Source organism: Phyllosticta citriasiana, assembly GCF_038021145.1.
Source record: "Phyllosticta citriasiana strain CBS 120426 chromosome Unknown IWZ02scaffold_2, whole genome shotgun sequence".
Taxonomy (NCBI): Eukaryota; Fungi; Ascomycota; class Dothideomycetes; order Botryosphaeriales; family Phyllostictaceae; genus Phyllosticta; species Phyllosticta citriasiana.
Window position 1 is genome coordinate 2534344 of NW_027117279.1, and position 26503 is coordinate 2560846.

Sequence of the window (26503 nt, forward strand, 5' to 3'; positions counted from 1 at the left end):
CACCTGGGTAGGTGAAAGCTGTGAGAAGACGCCACTAGACCATATGCAAGACGACCGAAGTAGAAGAAAAAGAGGAATAACATGGGCCAAACCTCTGTATGTCTCTGTGCCAGTCTCTCCCTGGCAAGAACGAACCCGCTGCTCTACCCAGCTAAACCACAGAACAATTCATTATTGACATCAAGCATCCATCTCGTCAGTCGGACGAGCATGTACAGACAGCCGTTTCCAGGAAAGAAAACTGACGCCAGAATCTGTGCAAGTGATCGAATGCTCCACAAAAAAAAAGGAGTGAAGAAAAGGGGTAAAGAAGTCGACCCAAAAAAGGAGATTAATTTGCAAGTCAAAAAGAAAAAGGACTTGCAAAAAGGTCTCTGACCGCGTAATTGAAAGACCCACACTGGATGCCTGCTTGCCTGCTTGTGCAAAGAGAACTGACCGAGATTGAACAGGAGTGAGAATCAAAGAAAAGCCAGGCTGAGGTTAGGACAAGATGACGGTCGCTTTGGACCGTCTCATGTCATGTACGGGGCGCGCTGAATGGCAGGCTTTGCGTTGGCAAGGCCAGCCGCAATCTTTTCACGCTCTAGCTTTTCCTGCTCCATCATGGCACGGTCAGCCTTGGTAACGCGAGGTTTGCGGGTCGTCATGCCCCCGCGAGAGCCGCGACCACCTCCACGAGAACCGCGGCCAGATGCTGCGTCACCACGTGTTGTGCCGCCTCTGCCTCTACCTCTGCCGCGACCGCGAGCCACGGTTCCATCGGCCCTGTACGCGCGTTAGTGGAAATCAATGGATGGCTGGGCAAAAGACGTACCTTTCAATGGTTGGCTTCTCGCCTTCGTTGAGGAGCGGACCGCTGTAGACGAAGAAGCCATCCTTGGCCATGAGGGCAGACTGCTCCCACGCGAGCTCTGTGTCGTCGATGAAGTCGTCATCCTTGTCATAGTCCTCTACCTTCTTCTTTCTTTGCCGCTTCTTGCCGTCGAGCGTGAGGTCTTCCTCGGCTCCACCCATTTCGACATTGCTCTCATTTTCAGAGAGGTCGACAGACATGTCGTCAGCAGAGCCGCCAGCAGAACCCTTTTCTAGCGCAGCGGTCGCGGCGGCCATCTGACGTCGGCGCTCCTTGGCGGCGGCGACGCGAGGGTGAAGGGCAGCAAAGCCATACTTTTTCTCCACCTCTCTGGCAAAGTTGATGGTCACGTTGTTCTGACCCTTGAGGGGGAAGGTCAGCCAGATGTTGGTGCCCTCTTCGTTGGGCTTGCTAGAGGGTGCACCTCCAAGCGGCATGCCGGCAAGCAGACCACTGCCGCTGGGCAGGGGAGGAGCTTCTTTTTGCTTGGATGCTTTGGGTGGAGCTGTTGGCGCAGGAGCGGATGAGGCCGGTGTGGATGCCGTAGACTCTTTTTTGACCGTGGGTGCTGATTTGGTCGATGACTCGGTCTGTTCGATGCCTTCCATAGGCGAGGCAGTCATGGGCGGTGGTTTGGAGCTTTGCGCCGTCTCACTTGGTGGACCAAAAGGATTCTGCTTTGCCGGAGGAGGAGCAGGTGATGCAGGCGCAGACGTAACTGACATTGGCGGCTGGAATCGTGACTGCTGCGACAGGTGGGATTGCGAAGGTACAGACGGAGGGTCAATCAACGAGTTGATCGAGGGCGATGCGCTTGCGCGATTGACGACACGGGCCGGGGGCGAGACGGGCGGCATACTGCTCGCGTGCGAGTTTTGCGAGGCGGGGACGGTGGAGGAGCGGATGGGGTCGTAAAGCTGGCCGCTGGATGCAGGGCGCGGGACCGACGAGTGGGCAGCGAGGTGGGTGAGAGCAGGGTTGGGGATGGGGTCCGGGGTTGGGGCGACCAAATCGGTAATCTTGGACTGTTTGTGTGCAGCGGCCGACGACTGCTGTGGCTGGGCCGATTTGTCGTCATCGGCCGTCTTTCTCTTTTTGCGCTGGGTCGGGGGTGCATTTGGATCCTTGGGCGCGCGAGGCTTGCGGGTGGTCTTGGGTTTCTCCTCGCCGTTTTGCTGTTTTTTGCGGGTGCGTTTGGTGGTGGTGGTGGTTGCGTTGGGCGGTTGGTTGGCTTGGGAGGTGGTGGTGTTGGCGGATGCGGTGGTGGGGGCTTCAGAGGATGCAACACCAAGCGGCAGCGGCAAGTGGCCGTTGTTGCTGTGGGTTAGAGTGGAAGACGAGGGTGCGGCCATTTCCGGGCTGCCTGGCGGGGAACTCAGTTCGTTTGAACTAGACTCCATTACGCAAAAGTCCAGACGGCCCTGAGCCGAGACGACAGCCTACACCAGCCAGAGACAACTCGGCCACCGAGATGGAGAATGGCCTGCGACGACGCTGCGAGTTGGCGGGCGACGGGATCAGGCGGTCGCAGGCGTTCAAGGAGCAAGGGGAGCGGTGGAGCGTGATGGACAGGATGCGCTGGCGGCGAGCTGGCGATGGAGCTGATGGGGACGAACAGCAAAAGAGGTATTCAGAGGCAGAGAGAGAGAAGAGGGAGAGGAGAGGAGAAGAGAGAGTAGGCGAAGGCGCAGGACAGGAGGGCGTGCCGTAGACGTGGAAAATAGCTTGCTAGGCAGGCATACGTTTCGGCGACCCTAACCAAGCTGCCGCGGGGAGGGACTGACACCGACAGTAGGTATTTACTGAATATCAGCCCTGCCACACTGCTGCACTGCACTGCACGGCAGTCTCAGGCACGCCCTGCCCTGCCCTGCCCTGCCCTGCCCTGCGCGGCTTTGGCCTACCCTGCGTCGGCACCGCCCGGCCGCGGTTGGAGAGAAGACGGGGTGCTAGCTGTTCGTCTGGAGCAACAAAGGACCATGGCAAGCAGCGTGAGACATGGGGTTTGTTGGGCTGCTTCTCTGCTCTTCTCGTCGCGGACCATCTCACTTGATGACGGAAACTGGACATCCATGGTCGACACCAGCCACAGCACAGCACGGCAGCCACACACCCACAGGGCGCTAGCGCAAGTGGCTCACCGCCCGCGGCTGGCGGGACTACAGTAACCAGGCACCGCGGCGAAGGTTCTTTTGCGAGGCATGCAGGCTCGCGAGACTAGCGCACGAAAACATCCGCAATAACAAAAAGCAATCCGACAATGACTGCCATTCGGGCTGGATAAAACTCAAAAGTAGGTGCTGCAAAATGATGTGTGAGTAACCCGAATAGGAAATTGGCTGTTGTGCTCCCTCCTTGCCCGAGCCACGGCCCGCGCCATCCGGTGGCCCCTGCGCCAACTTGCATGTAGTCTGACCCTGGTCGCCAACTGCTTCTCTGCACATCATCTGCCACACCCACAACACCACAAACCCGGCCATGTCCACCATCTCCAAGGGCGATCGCTTCCACATCAACTTCGACGATCCAGAGCGCGGCATCCTCGGTGACAGAGTCGATCCTGACAATGACCCCCCGGTAGACGACATTCCCGTCGCCGCTGCCCTGCCCGCCTTCAGTTTCGTCGGCGATGTCCAGGAACGAGCCGCAAAAGCTCCATCCGCCCCGTCGCTAAAGCCCACTCCGACTGGCTTTCCCGCCCACAAGAAGCGCACACGCGTGTCAGCGTTTAAGCAGAAACGGAATCAGCAACCTAGCAATGGCTCAACTCCGCATGCGCCTGCGCCGGTGCAAAAATCGTCATCGCCACCCGAACCACAACGCGAAGACACATTTGAGGAGACGGAGCGACGGCGCATAGATGAGGAGAATCGGCAGCGACTGGCTGAAATGACCCCCGAAGAGATTGAAGCAGAGCGACAAGAGTTGTTTGCAAATCTCAACCCCAAATTTCTCGAACGGATGCTGCAGCGCGCAAACCTCGACCAGGGCAGCAACGAAACAAATTTCACTCCATCTACTGACGCTCCCACACAGCAACAGGAGCCAACCCTTAAACGCGACCCCGATGCCCCAAAGAAAAGGGTCGCCTTTGCGGAAGAGAACCGTTCGGAGCCCGCGGTCACTCCCCAGCACGCAACAGTAGTCAACGAAGCAGACGAAGAAGACCAAACCACGCCATCTATCACCGCCATACAAGAAAATGCCATGCCTCCCGCTCCTGCAATACACTTTCCACAACCTCCACAGCCACCGACCCTCGACCCCAACTCGCCCAACTTTCTCGAAGACCTGCACGCCAAATACTTCCCCAACCTGCCGGCCGACCCATCTTCCCTCTCATGGGCCGCGCCGCTCCCGACACCCGACTCGACCGCCGACCGTCAATCGCCATACCACCCCTCCCTCAACACGCTCGACGCGGCCGACATCCGCTTCGACTTCAACGGCGCCATGGTGCCGCCGCGGGCAGCGCGGGCTCTCCCCGTCACCCTCGGCCTACACCACCACGGCGCCGCGCCTGAAGCAGCAGGCTACACGATCCCCGAATTGGCGCTGCTCGCGCGCAGCGCGGTGCCGGCGCAGCGCTGCATGGCGATCCAAACGCTCGGCCGGCTGCTGTACCGGCTCGGCCGCGGCGAGTTTGGCGTCGAAGGCACTATCGAGGTCGACGGTCCCGAGGTCCTCAACGAGGGCTACGAGGCCCAACTCGACGCGCAAAAGGGCCGCGATCTTGCTGATTTGGCCGCCGGCTTGTGGGATGCGGTCGAGGAACAGCGCGTTGTCGAGACGTTGAGTGAGGAGGTCAATCGGAGAGGTGGTCACTTGACGGCAAAGGCTTGTGCTGAGGAGGCGCTGTGGTTGTGGCGGAAGGGCGGCGGGAGGAAGAAGAGAGCGGTCTAGGCTTAGTGGGGCTGGGGGTGTGGCGTTGATTGAGGTCTTGCACGGTTTTCATGGTTTCGGGAGAAGAAGAGGAAATTTCTGGACGCTTGACAGGGAAATACGCGTGGGGTGCACGTCTTGCTGCGCAACCTCCCAAGCAATGAAAATGTGTCCAAGACTTCGGGTCTGACGTTTTGCCAAAGCACACACAACATTTATTCGCGGGCAGAGAGAGCAGCTTTTCTGAAAGAGTCTTCGACACTTGAACATGCTGGGTGGATGTTCGTTGTACGAGTAACCCCCCAGGTGACGTAAAGGTAGACTAGGTGCGCAACTGCTCCTGCTGTTCTCCGACACGACACACACGCACAAGCAAGCAAGCAAGCAAGCCGTGGATACCTCAAGATAGTAGGTGAGTGAGTGAATGCGAGAATGGAGTTATTCTCGCCCGTAAGCCAACTGACCCAGCCAATGTGATGAGATGTGTATGCGTCACTTTTTTTCGCCCTTTTCCCTTTTCCCACAATACCACAATCTTTTTCAATATTTCCGTCTCCACATCCCCATCCCCATCCACCTCTCCTTTCCCTCTCTCTCTTTCTCTCTGCCAACAGCCTACGCCTTCCCACTCCCACCCCCTATCCCAACCGCTCTCAAAATATCATCGACCCCGAGCTCCGGCCCGCCGGGCACCAAGTCGCGCCAGACGGCGTCGGGGACGCGCTCGTCGGCCGCGCGCAGCGCGCGCCAGTGCGGCGACGCCACCCCCGCCTTGAGCCACTTGAAGTCGTCGACTTGGTCCCAGAGGTTCTGGGGACGTTCATCCTCCGGGCCGTCGTCGGCGTACATGGACGGACAAGGGGCAAAGCGCACGTCGTGGCAGTCCTCGATGATGGGGCGCGAGGAGCAGGCGAGGTAGACGGACACGTCGCGGCAGTCGTGCATGCGGAACTGGCGCGTGCTGCTGACGACGACGACGCTGTGGGCGAGGTTGGTCAGGTGGATGGCGCCCGAGACGCGGCCGCAGACGATGAGCGACGATTTGATGTTTTTGAGCGTCAGCGCGGCGAAGGGGGCGGGTGTTGGGGCTGGGAGGGAGGGGGCTGTTGATGTTGATGTTGCTGGTATCGATGTTGATGCTGTTGCTGTTGAGGAGGAGGAGAAGGGGCCGCTGCTCTGCTTTTGTTCTTGCTGCTGCTGTTGCTGCGCTCGAGTTGTTGATGTCGGCATCGACATGTCGACAATGCAGTGCCGCAGGTTGGCGATCGTGCCCGACGACGTCGCGTGCGACGCGCTCTCAGGCAGGATAATGTGCAGCCCCGTGTGCCCAGAAATGGTCACGCTGTTGGCGCCTGAGAACGAGGGCTTGCGCACCGGCGTGCGTGACCGCTCGTGGCTCGTCAGGTTGCGGTTGACGTAGGCGTCCTCCTCTTCGGTCCTGCCCTCTGCGCCGCCATTGTTTCTGTCATCGTCGTCTCCGGCGTCCGTCTCGGCTGGGGTGTGGACTGCGGGCGAGCCGTAGGCGCTCGAGTCTGTCGTTGTCGTGCCGGAGCTGCCGGTTGTGTCGAGCAGGCCGCGGGCAGTCTTGGAACTGGTAGAGGTATTGGACGAGGCGCCCAGGAGCTTGAGGCGTGCTTGCGAGGCCAATTCGGCGGCGTCTTCGAGCGAGATGGCGGAGGGATTCTTGTGGTGCGAGACGGCGGATGCCACCTTGCGCGTCGACTTGAAGCTGAATTTTGGACGTGGCGCAAACGAGGCGCGTGCTTGGGCGAGCTTCTCATTGAGCGCCTTTATGGCCTGCCACCAAGTCAATATCACGCTTCGAGAGTCGTCTCTGGGCGGTAAACTTACCTCGGCGTAGGTACGCTGGTCGTAGGCCGGAATGTAAGCCGCCGCGTCTTTGACTTCTCGCGACAGACGCGCAATGCCGGCGAGGCAGTGGTCGACTCCATCGTTGCGCTCGCCGCCCGTCACCGACTTGTCTGCCAGCTGCTCGATTTGCGTCTGCAGCGCTGTGCCGATCGCCCATCAAGTCAGTCCAGGTCTGGCGCGCTAGGACTGCCGCGTGGAGAAGAGGTGGTCGCGTGCTCACCCGTCACTTCATGCGTGAAGTACCTGAAGAAGCGCTCTTTGAGGTCTCCTTGCGAAGGCGGTTGCGTCTGAATGGTCGTCATGGTGGCGAGGAAGAGGGGTTTGGATGAATTCAACGAGAGGGGGCGGTTCGAGGTTATTGAGGTTTGACTTCGTCGCACTGAGGTCCTGCTGGGGACGCGGTATTTATGGCAACTCTGGAGCCAAAACCCCGCGCAGAGCTGCAAAAGTCTTGATCAAATAATCTGCCCTTCACAGCAAGTCCGTCGATCCCTCCAGGTCTTGGTCTTGCTCGGTTCGTCCAAAGCGCGGCGGCAAGGCGGGGCAGCATCAGGGATGGCTGCCGGGTACTGGCGTCGAGCGGAGACCAAGTCCGCCCCAAGCCTGCGTTCAGTATAGTGCTACTGTTCAGCCAGCCAGGTGTCTCACGCAGGTTGACCTCGTAGGTCGTGCCATTCACTGTCTGTTTGCTCCATTGCGAGTTGTTCAACATTCTTGGACGTGGTTGTCAAGACTGTGGCAGCATTGGTGCGGGGCTATGAGGCGCTTAGAAATGCTCCTGGAGCTCGACCGCATGGCAACAATTGGTCTGCCCCTATCACGGCTGCGGAGATGCACAGGCACAGGAGGAGATTTCAATCATGCACTGAGCGCAGCAAACCAATCTGACCATCTTCATCCCTTTCGACTTTAGCATATCAGACGTTCCACTCCTATTCAAGCGCCTTGGTAAGTTTTTGGGCACGGCCAGACTTTAGACACGGACCATTACCTCTGAACAGTTTGAGACCGGGGTAGTACTACGCAGCAAATTCAAAGAAGCACTTTCCTTGCCCCTTGCCTAGATAGCATGAATCAAGAGCATGACACGTCCCCTTTTCCAGACAGCTGGTTTGCTATTAAACAACGGCAAGAGCTTTGAACCGACTGATGCGCAATTCATTGCCTACCATTCTCGAGAGGGAATGTGGGCGACATTGATGTGTACCTATGGGCAGCTATGCTTGTTTTATCGTCAGAGTCGTTGAAATCCACTTGGAGATGATGATGGGGGCTGCCTTTGTTGAATGGCGAAATGTTGACTGGTAGTAAAGGTCCACTACGACTCGAGACTCTGCTAGTACCTCTTCAATGGGTAAAGATGTGAGGCTGAACCAACTGTTGGCTATCGACATTGACCTGCGTTCATCACGTAGCGTGCTGGAGCAATTCGATCGTGATGGTATGCGAGTCCGGCTGGATTCTAAAACCAAGAAATCAGTCATCTCAGGGCCGTCAGGTCATTTCCAATTCGAGCGTCCTTCGCAAACAGCTGCAGATTCTTCAACCTGATCGTTGGAAATTGTGGTTCGGCCATTTCTAAAACAACGCTTTGTACAGGTAAATGGTTCATCTCGCTCGTTGATGATATCTTCTTGGATGGACCCATGTGTAGCTCTACTGGCCGTACTCCGCACTCCAGTCTGCTTTGCATCTCGTGTGGTTTCCCGCTTTCAACGGGGAGCCGGGGGCGCCTTAATCTCGTAACCGTACTTCTCCTTGAGCAATTCGCGTCTCCTGTCTTCGTAGCCAGGCAAGTAGATTCCTGTATCCGATCAGCGTACACCCGAGGTCCCATTTCGCATATGAACGTACCGCGGCCTTCACCAAGGTGTGCGACAGTCTCCTCCGACGGGTGTCTCCAGTTCCTTCTGTACTGCTCGACTCTTTCGACATGATCCACATCGGGGTCCTTGCGAACTCCACCCCATGTATGGCCGGTGTAGTGAAAGGTCGCAAGAATGGTCGAGAGGCCGACTCCGAAGCCCACCATCGCGGGGATACTCCGGTCTGTTGAGTGGAATCAGCGGGGAGCGATGCAGCTCGGACATCTAGAGAGTGTACATTTCAATCCAATCACGGCGCCACCAAAGAAACCTCCAATGGCCTCGTTCCAGGTGTCATCTTTTCGACGCAAGTTGGCAGAGGAGCATCTGGTAAACTCGTAAATAGTGCCAAGGGCAGCTGCATCAATCAGCCACGGCATTCACAAGATTTGGGCGGAGCTATCTAACTGAAGTAGCCCGCGGTCGCGCCGAATTTTGTAAAGACGCCCATCGCGCCATAGTTTTGCCTCGCCAGAGTGTTTTGGGTGGCAGCCACGAAGACTCCGGCCGAGCCCAGGATGGCGGCAGACTTCATGGACCGACCAATAGTGTCCTTGGGGTGGTAGGGGCCGTCGTCAGCCATGATGGAACGTGATCAGAGGCAGGCAGGTGTCAATGGTGAGAAAGAACGCAGGGCGTCGCGAGATACAATGGTGCTTGGTGTTGAACGCACGACCGGGGGTGATGTCGGCGGGAGCGCGGACAGTATGTAGTAATCAAGAGGAGCTGGGGCGCGATAGGTTGGCAGCTCTGGGGCGGTCAAGACCGGCAGAATCACATAGCTCTAGCAGTGCTGATGCCATGCCAATGCGGCAACTGCTGCTGCTCCAAACCCTCCCCTCCTCGTCCGCTTTGCGCCCATTTCCCTTCTCCTCTCCCTCTTGCACTACTCTCCAACTCTCTCCACCGGCCATCCTTCTTCTGCCCCCAGCTCCGCTTTGTCGACGCGCGGTTTGCCTGGCCGTTTGCCGCATACCCGTGAAGTCAATTGTCCGCCGCTGTTGACTCTACCTGCGGCCTCTGGCACCTCTCGCGCCCTTTAGATCCACTCCATCCAACCCTCCACCAACTGCCAATACTGGTGGTCATTTTTACAACATCTCTCCGGCTCCGCGCCTTTTGACCAAATGTATCGCGGCCCAGGTCGGTGCCCAACTGGCAACTACTGCAAACAGCCCTTGATGTTGACCATTTGTACAGGGAAGACTGCGCCGCGCTTGATAGAAGACCTCTACAACTATGATCCGCGCCAACGAGCCCACTTTGGCCGCAATGTCCTCGCCGACCCGCCGCCACACTATGACGCAGACAAGCCCTTTGCCGAATATCCTCCTACCCCGCCCAACTGCCGTCACCACTTGGTGCTGAAGCCGGATCAGTGCGTCTTTCCGGAGACTTGGGATGCGCAAACAAGCCAGTCGACCGTCTACAAGATTGCCTCCATGTGCAGGCTTTGCCGTCACCACTTCGCGGTGATTCTGGATTCTCGCGGGGCACATCGCACGAATCCTTGCCCTAATGAGCAATTCAAGCTGCACCACTTTCAGTGCACGAGAGATAGCACTCAGGGCGATGGTGCTCCACAAGATTCCCCACAGGAAAGGTACCTTTTCCGATGCTCGTCTCAAAGTTGCGGCGCCTCGGTGAAGATTGAAGTATTGCGTCCTCGCCTGAACGCAGCGGAGATCAATCTCCTGTCCAATCAAGAAGTCTTGGAGCAGAGGCTACAGAAAGCAAAGAGGTTGGACCCAGGCAGGGATGAGCTGCAGGTTGCGCGTAGTATCGACGGATTCTACATTCTCTACGCATATATCAAGGACGCCCTGACAAGCGACACTCCTCGCTCCATACCTGTGCGGAACCGAAAATTCCTGGTCACTTACGGTGAAGATTGCGATCACATTCTGAGCCGGTTGGGATTCTCCAAGGACTCGGTGGAGGCAGATGGCGGCTTCTGGCGCCTACCCACGCCCACGGCAAATTGGGACCGGTTAAAGGGTGACAATTTGAGGGATAGCTTGGACGACACAATGTACGAGCTTGGGTCCTTTATGGATCTGTACCCAAAGTGGTTAAGGGACGAGTGCAAGAGATATTCTCCTTCCTCGACGCCATCCCGCGAGTCTATCGAGAGGGCGCTGGGCTGCTTCAACAGTTGGTATACAATTCCCTCTTTCCAGAATTCCACTGACGGCAAGCAGTCCCCAAGTACAACATTGCGGCCAGAAGAGCCGTTGCAATCCACCCGTAAGCTCAATGTAACTATGAATTTTCGTTTGAGGGCTGATCTGAACAAACACAGGTATTACAGCGGCCTTGGTGCTATTGACACCTTTGCCGATAATCTGGTAACATTTGCCCACTCGCGCCAAGTCGACATCGACCCCGCAAACAAGTCTTACTATTTGGAGTGCCTCCAAGAGATTGCAAAAACTCGAGAGAGCGAAGAGCTCATGACGCAATGTGCCGTTGAGGAATCGACTGGCACTGTAAGCCGCAAGGATGCGGCGGACGCTTTAAAGTACTTTGACTTTGACATTGCAAATATTGACCAACTCGGAGACGACCACATCATCGGCTCTTTCCGCGCACGATTATCTGATATTCCTGCCCGCCAGGTACCAGAAGCACGCCAAATGCTCGCCAAAATTGGTGCCTACAAGCAGAGCAAAACCATCATGGACGCCGCAAGCGATTCTATCGAGTCTTATGAGCAGGCAATATCATACTTGGGAATTTCATCAGACACCAGCGACGACTTTGTTGCCTCCACTGCCACCGTCAAGCAGGCTGAAGACCCGTCTGACAGTGCAAGAGTGGCCCAAGCTGTGAAGCTCATTGCGGAATATCGGCAAAGCGCCTCCCTCATTAGTTTCATCTCCACCGGCGAAATGAGCACCGCCGATGATGCCGAGACAGAAAAGGCCAAGGCGTACAGCGCGTTCGGTCTCGAGAACCACAAGGGCGGTATTGACCTGGAAACGCTAGAAATTCAACTATCTAGCAGCAAGGATGCCGAGCCGTCAAGAAGTGCAGAGCTTGATCGTTATGCTTCCATCATCAGAAACGACATTCAAGGCTTAACATCAGCGCCTCCACCACCTTCGAGACATCCACCCGAAACATGGCCCGTTGGCATCGAGAATCTGGGCAATACCTGCTATCTCAACGCTATTCTACAATATCTCTTTACTGTGAAGCCACTCCGCGAACTCGTGCTGAATATCGAAGAGCACTTGATGGACGTCACACCGGAAAATGTCGACAAGAAAAAGATTGGTGGTCGAAAGGTTACGGCCGAGGAAGTGCATCGATCTCAAACCTTTGTGAGAGAACTGAAGGAGCTTTTCCTTGCGTTGATCATCACTCCAAACGCGACCTTTCGTCCACGACTTGAGCTGGTTCAACATGCCCTGCAGACAGCAAATGCGGACGAGGCGACTTCGGATCCAGACGCGGATAAGACGCAGCCCGAAACAGAAAAGCCATCTACCGAGTCCAGCAACGAAAAGCCCCAAGAAAACCGCAAGGTCGGCTCCGATAGCAGCGAAGCGACGCTTGTCGGTGAGGGCGACAAGGACCCGGAGAAACTGCCAGACGCCGACAATGACACCAATGTCAACAAAGACAACGAAGCCGCTGAAAACGATGAAATACCGCCTCCTAATCACCCTCCACCAGTTCCCCCAAGGAACCAGCCTAGCACGACATCCAGGATTCCGTACACCCTGCAACAAGATGCATCGGAGATTCTCAATAACATTCTGACCCACCTGAGCAATGCTATGCGGCCTGAGAGAGTCGACGAAGATGGTGAACAGATTGACCTTGTCAAGAAGCTCTTCTTTGGAAAAGAGCGCGCCTTCAAACGCATAAAAGGACAGACGACCAGCAATGTACTGTTATTCAATGCTCAAAACATCACCGTCGTGGATAGACCAAAGCACGTGTACGAAGCTTTGGATGACTTGATGGACCAGAACATTGTCGAAGGGTCTGAAAAGACCGAGGAGTGGTCCGCAATCACAGAATTGCCCCCCATCCTTAAGCTTGATGTGAAGAGATTGGGATTCGACCGAGAAAAGGCACAAACCACCCGGTCTGAACACCATCTGGGCCTCGACGATACAATATACATGGAACGCTATCTGGACAATGTAAAAGTCGCGGAAACGAGGCAAATCTCTTGGGAGAAGAAGGCGCGCGTCAGGGACCTCAGGGAGAGAAGAGAAAAGCTTGTCTCAACGCAAGTGGATCTTCGTCTGCCAGACGCGCTCCTTGCCACCTCTGAATACTTGTCTGACATTGATGATAGTGCTTCCTCTGATTGCTCTGTGGCTGCGATGAAAGAGAAGCTCACTACAAAGGCAAAGAGGCTAGACAGTGAAATCGGAAGGCTTGACGAAAGGATTGCTGAGCTCGAGTCGGAAAATTCCTTGCTATTCGCCGGCTTGAAAGAACATCCTTATAGGCTCCACTCGTTGTTCATCCATCGCGGTAGTACCGGTGGAGGGCACTACCTCGTGTCGATTCGCGATTTCAAGAACGACATCTGGCGCAACTACAACGACGAGACAATCACCGAAGTCACAGACGTCGAAAAGAACATCTTTGGTGAAGGCGAACCATACTCCAAAATCATCACAACGTGCGTCGTCTACGTACGCGCCGACCTCAAATTCGGAGAGCATGACCTCGTCGAGGCAATATGTCGAGACCCTCGTCCCGAGCCTGAGCCCGAACAAGCTTCGACAGACGTCGAGATGACGAGCTTCAAGGATGACTGGACGGATCTGCCCGTTAGTGAGGGTGTTGAGGTCAACGACCAAGGCCAGATGAGTAGTGTTGGGTTCGACAACGATGCAGTGGAAGCGGGTCAGAAAGTTGGTGCATGGTAAATAGGTTCCAGTGTGCGCACTTCTCCCTCTGTTGATGAAGTATCTCTTTCAATTTTTACATGCTGGGCTTGCTTTTCCTTTGCTAACTTGGAGTAGTGATCTGAAAATGTACCACAAAGAGTCGTGCGGACGGAGCAGAATCAGGGACCCTCGCGAAGACGGCGGCTCACCAAGAAAGAAGCGCAGGCTGGGTTGAGCAAGTCGGTCCCTTTTGCTCCTCCAACGTTTGTTTCCTATCAGTAGAACAGCTTCCATTTCTTTGGGATTGCAGCAGCAGCTCGACAACTCGCATTGATTGATTGCCTTTTGAGGCGTGCTCGATACCACAACTTTTTCATTTCTTGTCACATCTCTCCCTTGTCGCGCCGTCTTTGTTCGTACAAGAAAGATTCTCAACTTTCTCGTCTCTTACTACTAACACCCCCACACACACACACACACATGGTTGTAGAGCATCATCAGAGCAGGCGCAAAAGGCCTTGGGGCGCTAGGATAGGCTGGGCGGCGATGCATCGATGCATTTTTCTTTTCCCTGGTGTTTAGTCGTACTCCCCATGTTCCACCCAAATCACCACCCCTATTCTCCCACCCGCTGCTTTTTCCTATTTTTATGTCGGGCTTTTGGGTGCCCTGGGCGCAACAGGTTGGACTTGGATTCCCCGCGTTGTGTTAGAATCTGAAGTGCGTCTGTGCATAGAGACGGCGCCGCGTCGGCCGCTCCTCCCTAGTTGCCGCAGCGGCAGCGGCGTTCTATCGTAGCTGAATGAAGCAATGGGATTTGGAGCGCACTGTTACAAATGCTGTGTTGTGTCGCGTGATTTGAGTGACGTCTCCTTCCCTGAAGGAAGTCTGTTTGTCGTTCCCTCGGTTCGGTGCCTCGTCCGTCCCTGATCCAACCCTCCCTCCCCCTTCTTTGCCGTAACTGTAACAGCTTCAGCGACCATAAAACAGATCCTAGCACGGGCCGCCCGCTACCACTCGACATCGGATGAACGGCAGGCAGACTGGCAAAAAAGAACAGTAATTAGATTGGCCAGGACTTGAACCTGGGACTTGCCGTGGAAGCGATGATTACCCACGACATGCGTTGCCCACTACGCCACCAATCCGTAAACGTTTTGGGTTCGCTGCTGGTTGGTAGAGTAGGGAGTTCGAAAGTTTATATACTAATATCGATGCCATGTCGTGGCTGCTGCGGCACTCGGCGACTCGCTATTATCTATGTCCCGTTTTCTCTCGATGAAATGGAGGCGAGGTTCAGCGGGACTTTTTGTCCCCTGATGGCATGGACAATGGGGAATGGAGATGATGGCGCGGGGGTGCCGTGTCTTGGGTGACTTGCTGCGAGAAGGTTTGATGCCTGTGTGTGTGATGAAGAAGGGCAGATTTTGCGGCTTTGCCTACACAGATGCAGTTCTCCTTTCTCCTTTTGATCCGAGATGGATTTCCCCCGTCTATCCGTCTCCGTCTCCAAGCCCTCGCCAAGCCAGCGCATATCTAAAGGCCACGAGGATTCCGATTTTACTCCTACTCGTGCGTCCCACCGCTTTCACCCCTCTCCGCTCTCACCCGCTCCACCACATCCCTCACCAAACCCACGCGATCAGCAATCAGCACATCAATGCCGGCCCTTACCTGCTTCTCAACGACATCCACCTCAGCATTCAACCCGCCGTAGCTCCCACAGCGCAGGCCCTTACTCCTGACCCAGCGAATAAGGCCCGGGCAAATGTCAAACACGTCAGCAGCGAAGACGACCCCGTCGAGCCCCCACTGCCGCGCGAATCGCGTCGCCGACTGCACGCTCTGCGCGCGCACGTCGTGGTCTTCGACGGGCTGCTTGCCGCCATTTGTGATGAAAAGGATCGGAAACGCTTTTTGCTTGTGGGCCAGCAGGATGCAGACTTCGGGCGTGAACGAGGTGAGGACGATGGGGCGGGTTGAGGGTGTGGCGCCGGAATGTGTGGTGCAGCGCTCGATGGTGGCGAGGATCGTGTCGATGAAGATGTTGATGTCGAGGGCGATGGGACTGACGCCGGCGTTGAGGGCTTCGTGGATGCGTGGGTACTCTTTGAGTGCGCGTCAGTCAGTCAGTTCTTGGTACTCTCTCTGGCTCCGAGATGGATCAGGGACGGGAGGGTTCAAGACTGTTGTTGCACTCACTGATTTCGATGTTGAAGCCAACGTGCTCGGGAACTTCGACCAGCGCTTCTTCGAGCGTGGCAAACGTGTCTTGGATGAATTGTCCACGCGTGTTTGGCTTGAATCTTTTCGCCTGGTAATCCACGGTGAATTGCATCCTGTCCTGCACCTCCTTGGCTCCCTTTTCCTGATCTCTTGTGAGGGACCGGGTGCGAGCGCGGGCAAGTGTTGGCTTCTGCTGTGGAGGTTGCACTTTCCCAAGCATGGAGAGAGGATCGCCTCGAGGCGATTGCACGTTGCTGGCGTACATGAACTACGTGGAAGAGTGAGAAAAATCCGGTATTTCTTTGAGCAAACACGCTTACCTGCTGGTAGGTCAAGTCATGGATTGGGATGTCAGTCCCAGATTCACTCAGAGAGAAGTCGTGGTAAAGGACTGGCACCAAGTCTCTGGTGACCTGAACATCTACCCACCTCTCGTCAGTTTCAGAAAGTCACGCCAGAAACGGAGCATGATTACCAAACTGTAGGTGGTCAGTAACCTCTCCGTAGTCTCTTCAAAAAAGGGAACATACCTCGACATGGGTTGCGCCGTGCTTTGCAGCGGAAAGAAATGACTAGCAAGATAGAGTCAGTTATGATGGCGTAAGACTCGCAGGGGCATGTTACTCCTATTGTGTTTTCTCCGAGCTGAAGATACTTCTGATTCCCGAGATTCTGGCCATTGCCTGTGATTGCGTCAGTTTGTTGTTTGCCTTTTCGGAACCTCACGCACCCCTATGCCCATGTATCTGAACAGAATTCCAAGAATTTGAAGGCTGGGGCGTGTTCAAGCCCGGGTACGGAACGATCTCCACAGAGGTAAAAGATATTGACCCCAGAAGACCAAACCATGTCCTAGAAAACATGTGTACTGAATGCTCCCTGATCAAGCTCTCTCGTTGCGGTCCAAAGCAAGATCGATTGTCACGAAGAGCAGCCATACCGCTGCAAAGAAGTTCGCGATCGCTGAACGTTGAATCGTTACGCCACAGCATAAACGTAATATGCTCCTGGCCAGGATCAGAGAAAGAGAACAATAGCTTGCGGCTCGTTATGTCGTCCGAAAATGGATACCGAAAAGTTTCACTTTTGGAGGGTCTTCCCAACGATGCAATCTCAATCGAAAGAGCGGCATCCGGAAACTTTTGCTGAAGCATCTGAAAGTCGTGGTCGACGGCTCTTCTATTCTGCTGCATTGGCCCAAGAGTAATCACGAAGTGAGAAAGGTCGGATGAAAGATCCGCTTTCTGGGCTTTTGGAAAAACTGGTTGAAGAAGCTCGGGGGCCTTTTTAGCCTCACTTGAACGAAGCTTCTCTGCGACAGCCAAGTGCCCCCTGAATGCAGCGTGTTCTTGTGCTGTCCAACCAGCGTGGTCTGTCCAAGTCTTGTCTGCGCCAGCGTGTATGAACAACTCGACGATTGGAAGATTTCCACTGGCCGATGCCACGAAGAGAGGTGTCCACGCTTGCACTGAATCCGGACGGTCCACGCTGGTAATCTGTTGGCGCGCAACTCTCAACAGTTCCCGAGCGTAGTCTTCGCGCCCGAGCCGGGCCGCCACGTGCAAAGCGGTTTCTCCGTTGTGACTGGACTGATAGGTAATGTCGACATCTTTCACTGCGACGAGTTGGATCATGGCGTCGTTCTGTAACTGGACTGCTTTCAACAGAATGTAGGAAAGGGCTGATTTGAAAGGCGACCGGTCCGTGGAAGCTTGTTCTTCGAGAATGGAAATAAACAGCTGTACAACCTCAATATGTCCAGCGATGACCGCTAGTTGCAGCGGAGTGAATCCCTCAAAACTTTCAGTCATGATGAGCTTGGCGAAGGCGGCTGAGGAGCCCCGTTCGTACTGTCTCGAAAAGTCTGCCATCAAACAGCACATGGCGAAAGCGCCGCTTTCTGAACAATCATGAAGCGGTAACCTTCCGGGGATCTCACTCGGGGTCTGGAGAAAGTGTTGTCCCCTGGGCCCCAGGTGACGCATTAACCGCTGGAATAAGTTTTTCTCTTCTTCAGTCACTTGGACAACGGATTGAGGCGACCGTTTGGAGTGGCCAAGTGGTTTCGGACCCCAGCAAATAATTCCGGTCAGGATGTATAAGCAATCTTCTAGATTGAGCATATCTTCCAGGCAATCTTTCTCCTCAGATATTTCGGGGACAAACCCCGACTCTAGCAAGAAGATGGCACATTTCCAAGCCCCACAGCAAATTAGACCTTTTAAAGGTTGGCGAAAGGGACCATGGGAGCGTGATTTGAGGGCTGCTCGAAAGTTTCCCGGTGATATAGGAATGTCGAGCTGCTGGAGGAGATCAGAAGTGATTTCCAAGACGCGTGGCAGACTTGCGTCTGAGTGGTCCGAGGAGATTCGAGGTAGGGTCATTGTTGCGGACTGTTCCGAATCATACAACACTGATGGGACATTGTCGTTCAACCTTTGAGCAAATGCAGAGTTCTGGCGACCCGAGTCAATTCTGGCCATGAGACCTGGCAGCTCTTTGATACGATCGACGCATTCTGTTTCATGATGAAGGGAATCCCAATTCTTCAAGAGGCCCTTTTTCTGATACAACTCGGCTCTCTCTGGATCCACTTTCTTGAGTTTGATTAGGAGTTTCCCAACAGCCTCTTGATTGAAACGAGCAAATGACTGGAGCTCCAAATAGTCGTTCTGTAGCCGCGCGTAATATGGCTGTGCATCGTCAAAAGCAAGAGGATGCCTGGCTTGGAACTTCTCCGATCCAGACTTGTCCGAAGCATACTGGGCGCGTATACTCGACTCTTTTTCGCGCAAAAACACGTGGTGTTCAATAAAAAAATTTTCCAGAACGCCAATGCTGGTCTGAAGACATGAATCGAACTCTGAAATTAAGTCAGACTTTGGATTTCCTTCAATTCGTCATACCTGCCTTTGAAGTCCCCCGGTGATGATCTTGTGGCTCTTTTGAGAAGCACCATCAGTCGGTCGTATGGGAGGTAGAATCGATCCCATTTTGGAAGTATGTACGAGTTAAATTTTTCAGCGAATTTCATGTTTTCGGGATTGAATGAGAAAAGGACAAAGTGTAAAAAAGGTCGTCGTCGTCCCGAATTTCGGTGGCCAGGGTGATCAGGTGTTCTGGATCCACACGAGCTGCGTTTGCTGTGCCACTCTGACTTTCTCCAATTTTCTTTCGCGATTTCGTCTCCCCCGCCAATCACATCAATTCGTTTCGCGCCTGAAGCCTGGGGTATGAACCAATGCAGAAGTGAGTGGTATCATGTTGTCAACGCACTATGCGGGATCGGTACAGGATAGATAAGTCGGGGTAACGCAAGGCTATCACAAAGCCAAGGTCGTTCTCAACCTCATACGCGTCCAAGACATCAGCATCCACTTGACCGCCCAGCTTTTCGCGACCACTTTGATCAATTCTTGTTGCTCAGCCTTGAATTCCTAGCCTGCCATGGATCCACTATCTATCGCAGCGAGCGCGATTGCGGTCGCAACACTTGCCAAGCAGATATGTAGCGCCTTTTCTGAGATGCGATCAATGTCGCGGAGTCTTCCCGGTCGACTTCACGCCTTGAACAATGAAGTAGCTGATCTCGAACTCGTCCTTATCGAGCTCGCATCGTTGGCACAGAGACGAGCAGTCCTGCCAGACTGTAAATATTCGACTGTTCCGCATCATGTGAGCCAAGCGAATTCGAAGCTGGGGGAATTGCAAACTATCGTTGCTCAGTTGAGTGCGACTAGTCGAGAGAGCAAGACATGCTATTTTCTGGTTCACGTGTGGCGTAAAGAGAAGGGCAAGCTTCAGAGCTTGCAAGAGGAAATTCGGTCAATCAAGTGCAACCTGAATATCGTGCTTGGTGCGTCGAACTCGTGAGTCTCTATCCATCGATCCTGTGTGAATCGCTTTGACGAGATGGCCTGCAGGCAAGACATTATGCAGATGCGATTGAATCTGGCAGCGCTGTCAGTCATGACGACCCGATCTACACAAGAGCATATCGCCTCGCAATGCCAGGTAATGAGCAGTCTAAGCAATGTCGACGAGCGCATATCTCGCGTCGAAAAAATGTTGCTCGCTCAAGCCGGCCAAGTTCGAGAAAGTCAAAGGACACAATTCGGAAGCTCGTACAACATGTCCGTCAGGAGACGCGCCTCACCGGCGAGAGGAAGAGTTCAGAATGATTTCACGCAATCTGAAGGAGTTGGAATTCGCGTCACGCCTTGCACGGTTGCTTGTCGTCCTGGCTGCCCGTGCGCGTGTCATGCTGCACAAAAAGCGTCGTCGCCTCGAATGTTGAATCGAATATTCGGCCAGCTTTTCCTTGGGTACGCGGGCCTTCCGTACTTGTCTGCAAAGTACTCCGAAGAGACGTGTGGAAAAAATCGTGGTAGTAAGCTCAGTGTCGAATACTGGTTTCCGATGGGCTACATATCCTCAACGATCGTTCGGATGCAAATTGGCTACCAGCCCAGCACCGGCACCCTTTTTCAGCTCCAGACTTTGAGAGCGGTCCCGGACGACGCGATTTGCATCAAATTTGCCCTCAACGGAAACATTGAGGGGCTGCAATATCTTTTTACCAAGGGCTTAGCATCGCCCCGAGATGTCAGTCCCGCCAGGGGCTACACATTGTTGCGCTGGGCCCTTTACGCAAAACAATGCCGGACATGCGAATTCCTGGTCAACGCTGGGGCAGACCCTGATTACCGGCCAGTCGCAGCCTCTGACAACAGTCCAAGGATCAAGGCCAGCCACTTTTTGTTGGAGGAAGGTCTTCCCGAGGATGGGGTGGATGCACTCCGATTGATCACCAAGGGAGGCTATCATGAAGATTTCATCGACGAGTCAGGCTTCACTCTGATCCATCGAATTGTGTTGGGCTTGTCGCTCCACGCCTTGGAGGACGAGCTTGCGCTGCATCCGGAAAAAATCAATGACCAAGATGCTATGGGTCGAACACCGCTGGCTTGGGCTGCGGCCAGAGGAGACGCTCGTGGCGTGCTGACATTGCTCTCCCACGGCGCGGATCCGAACATTTTGGACTCGCAAATTTCGGGGCCGGTCTCGAATGCAGCGGCTCGGGGATACACAGCAGTCGTTCGATTGCTGCTTGAATCTGGAGCATGCCCGGATCCTCGAGCTTTGTCTGGCGGTCAGAAAGGAAGTCCCCTCCTTGTTGCGGCCCGGAATGGCACTGACACCTTGCTTCTCAAGTCACTGCTCGACTTTGGTGCAGAGGTCGATGCGAGAGGTACAGACAATCTCACACCGCTGATCCATGCCGCTCGCAACGACAATGCAAGTTTCGCTTCGCTGCTTCTCGAGTATGGTGCCGACATTAATGCCGCCTCATCGACGGGAGCCACTCCTTTGACCACGGCCATTACCCACAACAGTCACAACGTTCTGCGTCTGGTGTTGGATCGCTGGCACGAGTACTCGGATTGTCCTCGGCTCAAGGGTCCACATCTGCTTCCCATCGCTGCCACATATGCGGACAATGTGACGTTGCACATTCTGGCAGAGACGGATCATCTCAAGCTGCGGCATGACAGAAACTATGCTGTTGGCGATTTTACATCCCGTCTGCGTCAGCGTCCTGATTACTCGGAGAAGCTTGCAGGAGCTTTTGATGCGCTGCTAGACGTCATCAACTGGTCGCCGCCAAAATTCGAGAGAAGGTGCCCCGAAAGTCTGCTTGAGTTGGGTCTGTTCAAGCCTCAGCTGTCGTCCGCGCGAATGCAGGTGGTAGCCGACGAAGATGACGATAGTCCCAGCTGTTTGCGCTTCTTCTCTTGCAATACCTCGCCCGTAATTGACGGATCGGACATTTCATCAGAACGGTCCTCTGACTCTGGGAGCGAAGACGGTTTTGAAGACGCGCGTGAGAAGAGGGATGGAAAGTACTCGTTTTGAGTAGAGAGGAACACTCTGGGCTTTTCTTGAACTCAATAATAGCAGTTGGATTCGGGCAATCGTGAAGAAGTTTGCGCATTTTGTTGAAGCTGGTGGAAATGATGAGTGAAGAAAGAGAGCGTCGGGGTGGAAGCAAGACATCGATAGCTGCACAGCGCAAGCACTAAGCAGAATATGGCAACATGAGCGATGCGCGTCAACCTGCGATCCAACGACATCTCACAACACGACCAGACCACTGTTGAGACGGCAGCAAGAAATGACACTTTTCATTGAAGTGTTTTTCTGAAAATTATCTGCGAAAATCAATTGGGCAAAAATCTTAGCCGCTGAGCATCCTGAACACCAAAAGCACGTGGGAAAGGACCAAACGACGCTTACAGCTCACGAGACTCGCTTTACTTACTTGAACCACCTCTGCGTGTCCCAGCTGCGACCCATTTTCATCAAGGCGTGGAAGACAAACGGAGGACTTTGTCGCATGCCAAGGGCATTTCACGGCCGCAAACTCTCAGAACCAGCGCTAAAAGAATCAAGAAAAAGCTTACCAGATACGCCAAAACGCGTCCCCAAAATCATCTTCCGCGCAAGTCTTTAACCACACACACTCATCCATTTTGCTCTGTCACTCTTTCTCCGCCGGCCCACACAGCAAACAACCTTCTAGCGCCGCAGAGATATGCACAGCGCTCTATGACTACAAGAACTAGCTCAGCCTCTCCATCACCTCGCTTAGCATGATGCCAGAGTGCCCCTTCACCGAGCGCGTAGACGAGCTGTTTGAGAAAATCCACTACATAGGGATCCTCCCCTTTACAGCCGGCGACTTTCTAGAACAGTATCCGTCTCACCCCACCGATGAGAGTGGGATGCGCGTTCTGCAGCAGCTGCGTCGGCTGCGGCACTACGTGTACCTGCTGTGCCCTGTCTTTGCGGGTGCTTTTCATCGCGACAGGCGTGCTGCTGCGGCTGGGGCTGCGGCGGACCTGTCGCTCTCGGACAGGAAAAATGAAGAGGATGCCGAATAATTAAAGGCAAAGGGGCGGCATTTGGCCGTGCACATGTAGCTAGGCCACGAAAATGTTCATTGCAGGAAGAATAATGGAATGCTAGGTTGAGTAAGTACACCCACACACTCTCTGACCTGCGGCTTGAGATTTGAAGCTGATTTGCTTTGAAACAGGGACATTCGGTTGCGGATTCATTGATACGTCTCCCTGACTTGACGAAGAGTGAATGAAGTAAGAGACATGGATGCTGAGCCTGCGGTCTAAAACAATGCGGCATAGAAGAAAGAGAACACGCATGGCTAACGGGCCCCATTCTTCAATTTCGGCAGTCAACAACAATGCGCACCAAGCTACAACCTACTACCACACTACCATTAATCCTAAGGAACAAGGTAACCTCAGCACCATACAACCCCTCCGCCTTTTCCCACGTCCACTAATGTCAGCCTCATCCACCCAACCCGCCTCCAACAAATTAACGCCGCCTCCAATCGATCAATCGACCAAAGCAGACAAACAGCCATCCGGGCTGCTTCCGAGCACGCCAGGCTGTGCCAAAGCCTGACCGGGACCACGGCCGCCTGTTGTCTAAAGCGACGACCGAGGTAGGGAAGAGAAACTGGAGCTCCTGGTTTTCGGATGGGATTCGAACCTTTTCCGACCATTGCCCGTGTTGATTTTCGGCGAAAATTTGGTGCATCTCACTGCCGGCTGAGGGTTGATGGGGGTTGCTGGCTCACCCAGTGGCACTTTCGATCATTTCTGTACCGAGCCGGTGCTCCTTGCGGCGCTTCCGCAGCCGGTTCCCAATAATTTGTCAGAGATCGGACCGCTCAGACGGGTGATGGCCAGTTGTGCCTGCACATCGATAATGCTCTGCGTTCTTTCCAAAAACCGGACGGTCATCCAAACGAGCGAGGTTGGTTAAGCGTGTTGACAGCATCCAGCTGCCAAAAGCGTAAGAACATGGTATCAGCAGAGAAAGCCAGGTTGGTGTCGCTGGCTTGGACTCTGGTATGCATCTCGTCTGAAGGTATGGCCACGGCGGCATCACGAGGCCCGCTCGCTGGCATCAAGGAGGGATGAGACGCCGTCAGAGGAGAATGAATTCCGAGCAGCGGAGAAAATATCTCGCGCCATCTTGCGATCCCCTTTCTTCGCAAAAGCAGCCACACCCACGCTCATCAGCGCGGCCGCGACGTTGTTGTACGCCGCGTCGAAGGCCTCACTAGCTGGGAGGCTCCTTGTTGGCAGAAGTGATGATTGTGGCAGAGGGTTCCGAAACGTCCGGCCAGAGTGTGATTTTGAGGCCGTCAACCTTACTATCGCCAGCTGTAGTGGTGCTTCAAGAGGAAGAGAAGGGTGTTGCCGGCGAGGTCTGCGGCAGTGCCGTCAAGCCAAGATCGAGGCGGTGGAGAGGTAGACGGACGAAAGAGTGGGAACATGAATGATTTCGGCATGGCGTCTGAACGACGACGAGACGATTGAAAGGTGTTTGTTGGAGGTGCATAAGAAAAACCAACGAAGAGATGGGATGAATAGCAGACGCTTAAATACCCAACTGCCGCAACACCAATTACCACAGCAACGACCGCAGCACCGGCAACAGCGAGACATCAGAAAGCGCACTTGGTCTCATCAGCCCACCGCGCCGCGTCACCAGCCAGCCGAGAGGTAGGTAGGAGCAGTTCTAAATTCGTTACCGTCTTCTCCCAGGGAAGCGCGTCGCTTCTGCGCGAATTCACCAACAGAATCAAGGGCACCTCACTTCCAACGTCTGGTGTCCCATTCATTCCGTCTCACATCACCTCATCCACCTCCCATCCTGCGTGGACCGCGCCGCTCACAAGGCAGACGAAGCGGCGAGAAACGCACCCAAGCAGTCAGTTGCGGGAGCAACTTTTGCAAAAGCGAGCGAGCGAGCGCGCCGCCAAGCACGTACCTTGTCGAAGACATTGAACACGAGGTGCAAGAAAAGGAAAGGAAAGCCGCGACGAGCAGGACGGTTTGACTACCTAGGTAAGGTGGGTAATTTCGATTTTGAGTTGTTGGTCTCTGGTGCGCCGCTTGTCTGATGTGCCTTTTGCTTTTCCAACTTGTTGTTGTCTGAGCAATGGCGGGACACGATAGATAGAAGGGGAAGCGGAAGCGGAAGCGGGGGGAATTTGCTGTGTCAGTGTTGTAAGCAAGAGCGGCAGCTCAACCTTTCTTGGTCCTTTGGAGTTAGAACATTGGACTACGGTTAGAGTAGACGGAAGCAACGGGCGATTTGTGTCTCCAGTCCTCCCAGCGCAGTCAGTGATTCGCGGCGGTGTCTGGATGATTGTGGGTTTTTTGTGGTATGGATGAATGGTTGGGGGGAAAGGGGGAAAAGCTCGCATGATGAAGTGTTTGTTGCTCTACGTAGGTACGTTCTGTATCTGAGGCTAGGTATTGCTTCCATGATCGCACGCATTGCTTCGGGAAATCGAAAGATCTGATGTGGAAAAGGCACTTTCGAGAACGCCTCTTCCATCAAAAGTGCCAGCTCTCCCACATCCACGACGCAATAAATCTACCCCTGATACTCCTTGAACACAACATGATGCATCTCAACCCCACTCGCCAACGCCCTCAACCCGCCAATCGTCTCACGAAACGCGTCCTTCTGCCTATACGCCATGTGCGCATCAATACTCTCCCAGCCCACAACCAACAAACACACTTTGCCCTTACCACCCACCTCCGTCAGACTGGCGTGCTCGACATCGCTCTCGACGGACCAGCCGTGCGCCGAGCCGCGCAGGCCCTGCGCGTGCTGCGCTGCGGCGGAGGCGAAGCTTTGGAGCGGCGTCTCCCAGGTGGCTTCGGCGAAGGAGGGGGGGGAAATAGAAGGATACGAGTTCGGTGACGGGGGCGGAGGTGAGGGAGGAAGATGAGGTGGATAGCGTGTGGTGGGTTAGGATGGGCGCGGCCGTCGGTGACATGATGCTCTTGATGTGATTGAAGAAAGGCTCGTAGGCGGGGGCGGCCATGAAATTGGCGTGGTCTTGGACGCTGGTCCACTCTTTGCGTCGTCGTCTCGTCAGCATTTGCCATCATTATCCTCATCACGGAGGCGACTTCATGGGAATGAGAATGGTGTTGGTGCTGTCTGTCGATGCGACGAGGGATGAAGCGAATTTGCACGTACCAACGAGCATCTGCATCACGTCTGGGTTCTCGACCTGCATGCCCGTCGCCAGGCGCACGCATCCGGGCTGCTCTGCCAGAATGGCCAGCGTCTGGCGCCATGCTTGGGCGTCGGGGCTGTCGGCCGACTCGAGGTCGACGCCGGGGCGCAGCGGGATGATGGCGTTTTCGGTTACGTTGGGCATGACGGTGTTGTTGAATCAACCAATTGATGAATCAGTCGTTGTTTGCCGTCTGGAGACCGGGAGGCTTGAAAGCAGGTCGTCGGTGTTGTTCAAGTATTGAGTGTTGGTAGCTCCCTTCCCCCGCCGAGGCCCTCGGACCGCGCGAGGGTGCCCCGCCATGGGATTGCGGTCAAGGTTGCTGCATGTATCTGTGTTGTCTCATTGCTTTTTGTCTTGGACTGAGGGTTGAGGATGTCTCGTCCGGCTGCCGACGGAAAGCTCCGTTTCAAGAATTTCCTATATGTATTGTGTTAGCCATGGACGAATTTGGCGTCATCATTTGGGTCCCATGAATTCCATTTTCAGGAGGGCCGGGGGTCCGAGAGTCGCCCGGGTATGACGACATTGGTCACACCGCCACAATTCTCTTTCAGCCACAGCAAACACCGTGGCGTCCCCGCAGTTTGAGTGGTGCTCGATCCGGTAATCTAGTCGCGAGGTGTTTGCTGTCTCAATGACTTGACAAAGGTCGATCGTCGCTGAAACCATTCCCCCCTGGAGGACAATACAAAACGAGAGACCTGTAGCGGATTATGAAAACTATCAATAGCAGCCCAAAGTGTACAACTTACAGGCTGGGAACCAAGGTAAAAGCTGCGGCATTGCATCCGGAGTTTTCAAG

General features: G+C 54.7%; 8 protein-coding genes and 1 non-coding gene across 9 annotated transcripts; 3 read left to right on the forward strand and 6 right to left on the reverse strand.

Annotated features, from left to right (window-relative positions):
- Positions 1–446: 446 nt before the first annotated feature.
- On the reverse strand, positions 447–2371 carry IWZ02DRAFT_143566 (uncharacterized protein). Its single transcript, XM_066761798.1, has 2 exons — positions 818–2371; positions 447–768 (listed from the first exon to the last, which is right to left on the reverse strand). The coding sequence occupies exons 1-2, from the start codon at positions 2254–2256 to the stop codon at positions 516–518; spliced, it is 1692 nt and encodes a 563-aa protein (XP_066626570.1). The 5' UTR covers positions 2257–2371; the 3' UTR covers positions 447–515.
- Positions 2372–3304: 933 nt separating this feature from the next.
- On the forward strand, positions 3305–5127 carry IWZ02DRAFT_443254 (RPAP1-like protein). Its single transcript, XM_066767010.1, has one exon. It carries the CDS (start codon positions 3335–3337, stop codon positions 4757–4759), a length of 1425 nt encoding a protein of 474 aa, XP_066626571.1. The 5' UTR covers positions 3305–3334; the 3' UTR covers positions 4760–5127.
- Positions 5128–5180: 53 nt separating this feature from the next.
- On the reverse strand, positions 5181–7139 carry IWZ02DRAFT_143612 (tubulin binding cofactor C-domain-containing protein). Its single transcript, XM_066761801.1, has 3 exons — positions 6831–7139; positions 6590–6750; positions 5181–6535 (listed from the first exon to the last, which is right to left on the reverse strand). The coding sequence occupies exons 1-3, from the start codon at positions 6910–6912 to the stop codon at positions 5354–5356; spliced, it is 1425 nt and encodes a 474-aa protein (XP_066626572.1). The 5' UTR covers positions 6913–7139; the 3' UTR covers positions 5181–5353.
- A 1183-nt stretch (positions 7140–8322) lies between these two features.
- IWZ02DRAFT_430377 (uncharacterized protein) lies at positions 8323–9058 on the reverse strand (the record flags this gene model as incomplete). Its single annotated transcript, XM_066766060.1, has 4 exons — positions 8323–8414; positions 8465–8659; positions 8714–8833; positions 8884–9058. The coding sequence occupies 4 exons, from the start codon at positions 9056–9058 to the stop codon at positions 8323–8325; spliced, it is 582 nt and encodes a 193-aa protein (XP_066626573.1).
- A 251-nt stretch (positions 9059–9309) lies between these two features.
- On the forward strand, positions 9310–13397 carry IWZ02DRAFT_143660 (uncharacterized protein). Its single transcript, XM_066761802.1, has 4 exons — positions 9310–9618; positions 9676–10629; positions 10677–10722; positions 10778–13397. The coding sequence occupies exons 1-4, from the start codon at positions 9603–9605 to the stop codon at positions 13371–13373; spliced, it is 3612 nt and encodes a 1203-aa protein (XP_066626574.1). The 5' UTR covers positions 9310–9602; the 3' UTR covers positions 13374–13397.
- A 1001-nt stretch (positions 13398–14398) lies between these two features.
- Positions 14399–14482, reverse strand: IWZ02DRAFT_t18. The gene has a single exon. It is a non-coding gene; the product is annotated as a tRNA-Thr (tRNA).
- Positions 14409–18681, reverse strand: IWZ02DRAFT_443266 (Glycerophosphoryl diester phosphodiesterase family-domain-containing protein). The gene is given in 8 exon segments (XM_066767011.1): positions 14409–15442; positions 15537–15828; positions 15881–15982; positions 16078–16080; positions 16091–16132; positions 16185–16243; positions 16291–18423; positions 18471–18681. 8 exon segments carry the CDS (start codon positions 18592–18594, stop codon positions 14901–14903), a joined length of 3297 nt encoding a protein of 1098 aa, XP_066626575.1. The 5' UTR covers positions 18595–18681; the 3' UTR covers positions 14409–14900.
- A 158-nt stretch (positions 18682–18839) lies between these two features.
- On the forward strand, positions 18840–21492 carry IWZ02DRAFT_143718 (ankyrin repeat-containing domain protein). Its single transcript, XM_066761803.1, has 2 exons — positions 18840–19429; positions 19484–21492. The coding sequence occupies exons 1-2, from the start codon at positions 19008–19010 to the stop codon at positions 21474–21476; spliced, it is 2415 nt and encodes an 804-aa protein (XP_066626576.1). The 5' UTR covers positions 18840–19007; the 3' UTR covers positions 21477–21492.
- A 3548-nt stretch (positions 21493–25040) lies between these two features.
- IWZ02DRAFT_430381 (uncharacterized protein) lies at positions 25041–25842 on the reverse strand (the record flags this gene model as incomplete). The annotated part of the gene is made up of 3 exons (XM_066766061.1): positions 25041–25137; positions 25202–25532; positions 25659–25842. 3 exons carry the CDS (start codon positions 25840–25842, stop codon positions 25041–25043), a joined length of 612 nt encoding a protein of 203 aa, XP_066626577.1.
- Between the last annotated feature and the right edge of the window lie 661 nt (positions 25843–26503).

Excerpts from the sequence above, each read along its gene's own strand:
- IWZ02DRAFT_443266 (XM_066767011.1), bottom strand. The coding sequence starts at position 18,594 with ATGAAATTCGCTGAAAAATTTAACTCGTACATACTTCCAAAATGGGAT. Across the intron at positions 16,244-16,290 it reads TCAGATACATGGGCATAGGG|GCAATGGCCAGAATCTCGGG; the intron begins GTGCGTGAGGTT and ends ACGCAATCACAG. Across the intron at positions 15,829-15,880 it reads ATGACTTGACCTACCAGCAG|TTCATGTACGCCAGCAACGT; the intron begins GTAAGCGTGTTT and ends TCTTCCACGTAG.
- IWZ02DRAFT_143718 (XM_066761803.1), top strand. The coding sequence starts at position 19,008 with ATGGATCCACTATCTATCGCAGCGAGCGCGATTGCGGTCGCAACACTT. Across the intron at positions 19,430-19,483 it reads GTGCTTGGTGCGTCGAACTC|GCAAGACATTATGCAGATGC; the intron begins GTGAGTCTCTAT and ends GATGGCCTGCAG.
- IWZ02DRAFT_143660 (XM_066761802.1), top strand. Across the intron at positions 10,630-10,676 it reads GGCGCTGGGCTGCTTCAACA|TCCCCAAGTACAACATTGCG; the intron begins GTTGGTATACAA and ends GACGGCAAGCAG. Across the intron at positions 10,723-10,777 it reads AGAGCCGTTGCAATCCACCC|GTATTACAGCGGCCTTGGTG; the intron begins GTAAGCTCAATG and ends GAACAAACACAG.
- IWZ02DRAFT_143566 (XM_066761798.1), bottom strand. The coding sequence starts at position 2,256 with ATGGAGTCTAGTTCAAACGAACTGAGTTCCCCGCCAGGCAGCCCGGAA. Across the intron at positions 769-817 it reads GAGAAGCCAACCATTGAAAG|GGCCGATGGAACCGTGGCTC; the intron begins GTACGTCTTTTG and ends ACGCGCGTACAG.
- IWZ02DRAFT_143612 (XM_066761801.1), bottom strand. The coding sequence starts at position 6,912 with ATGACGACCATTCAGACGCAACCGCCTTCGCAAGGAGACCTCAAAGAG. Across the intron at positions 6,751-6,830 it reads CTTCACGCATGAAGTGACGG|CGCTGCAGACGCAAATCGAG; the intron begins GTGAGCACGCGA and ends CGATCGGCACAG. Across the intron at positions 6,536-6,589 it reads ACCAGCGTACCTACGCCGAG|GCCATAAAGGCGCTCAATGA; the intron begins GTAAGTTTACCG and ends ACTTGGTGGCAG.
- IWZ02DRAFT_443254 (XM_066767010.1), top strand. The coding sequence starts at position 3,335 with ATGTCCACCATCTCCAAGGGCGATCGCTTCCACATCAACTTCGACGAT.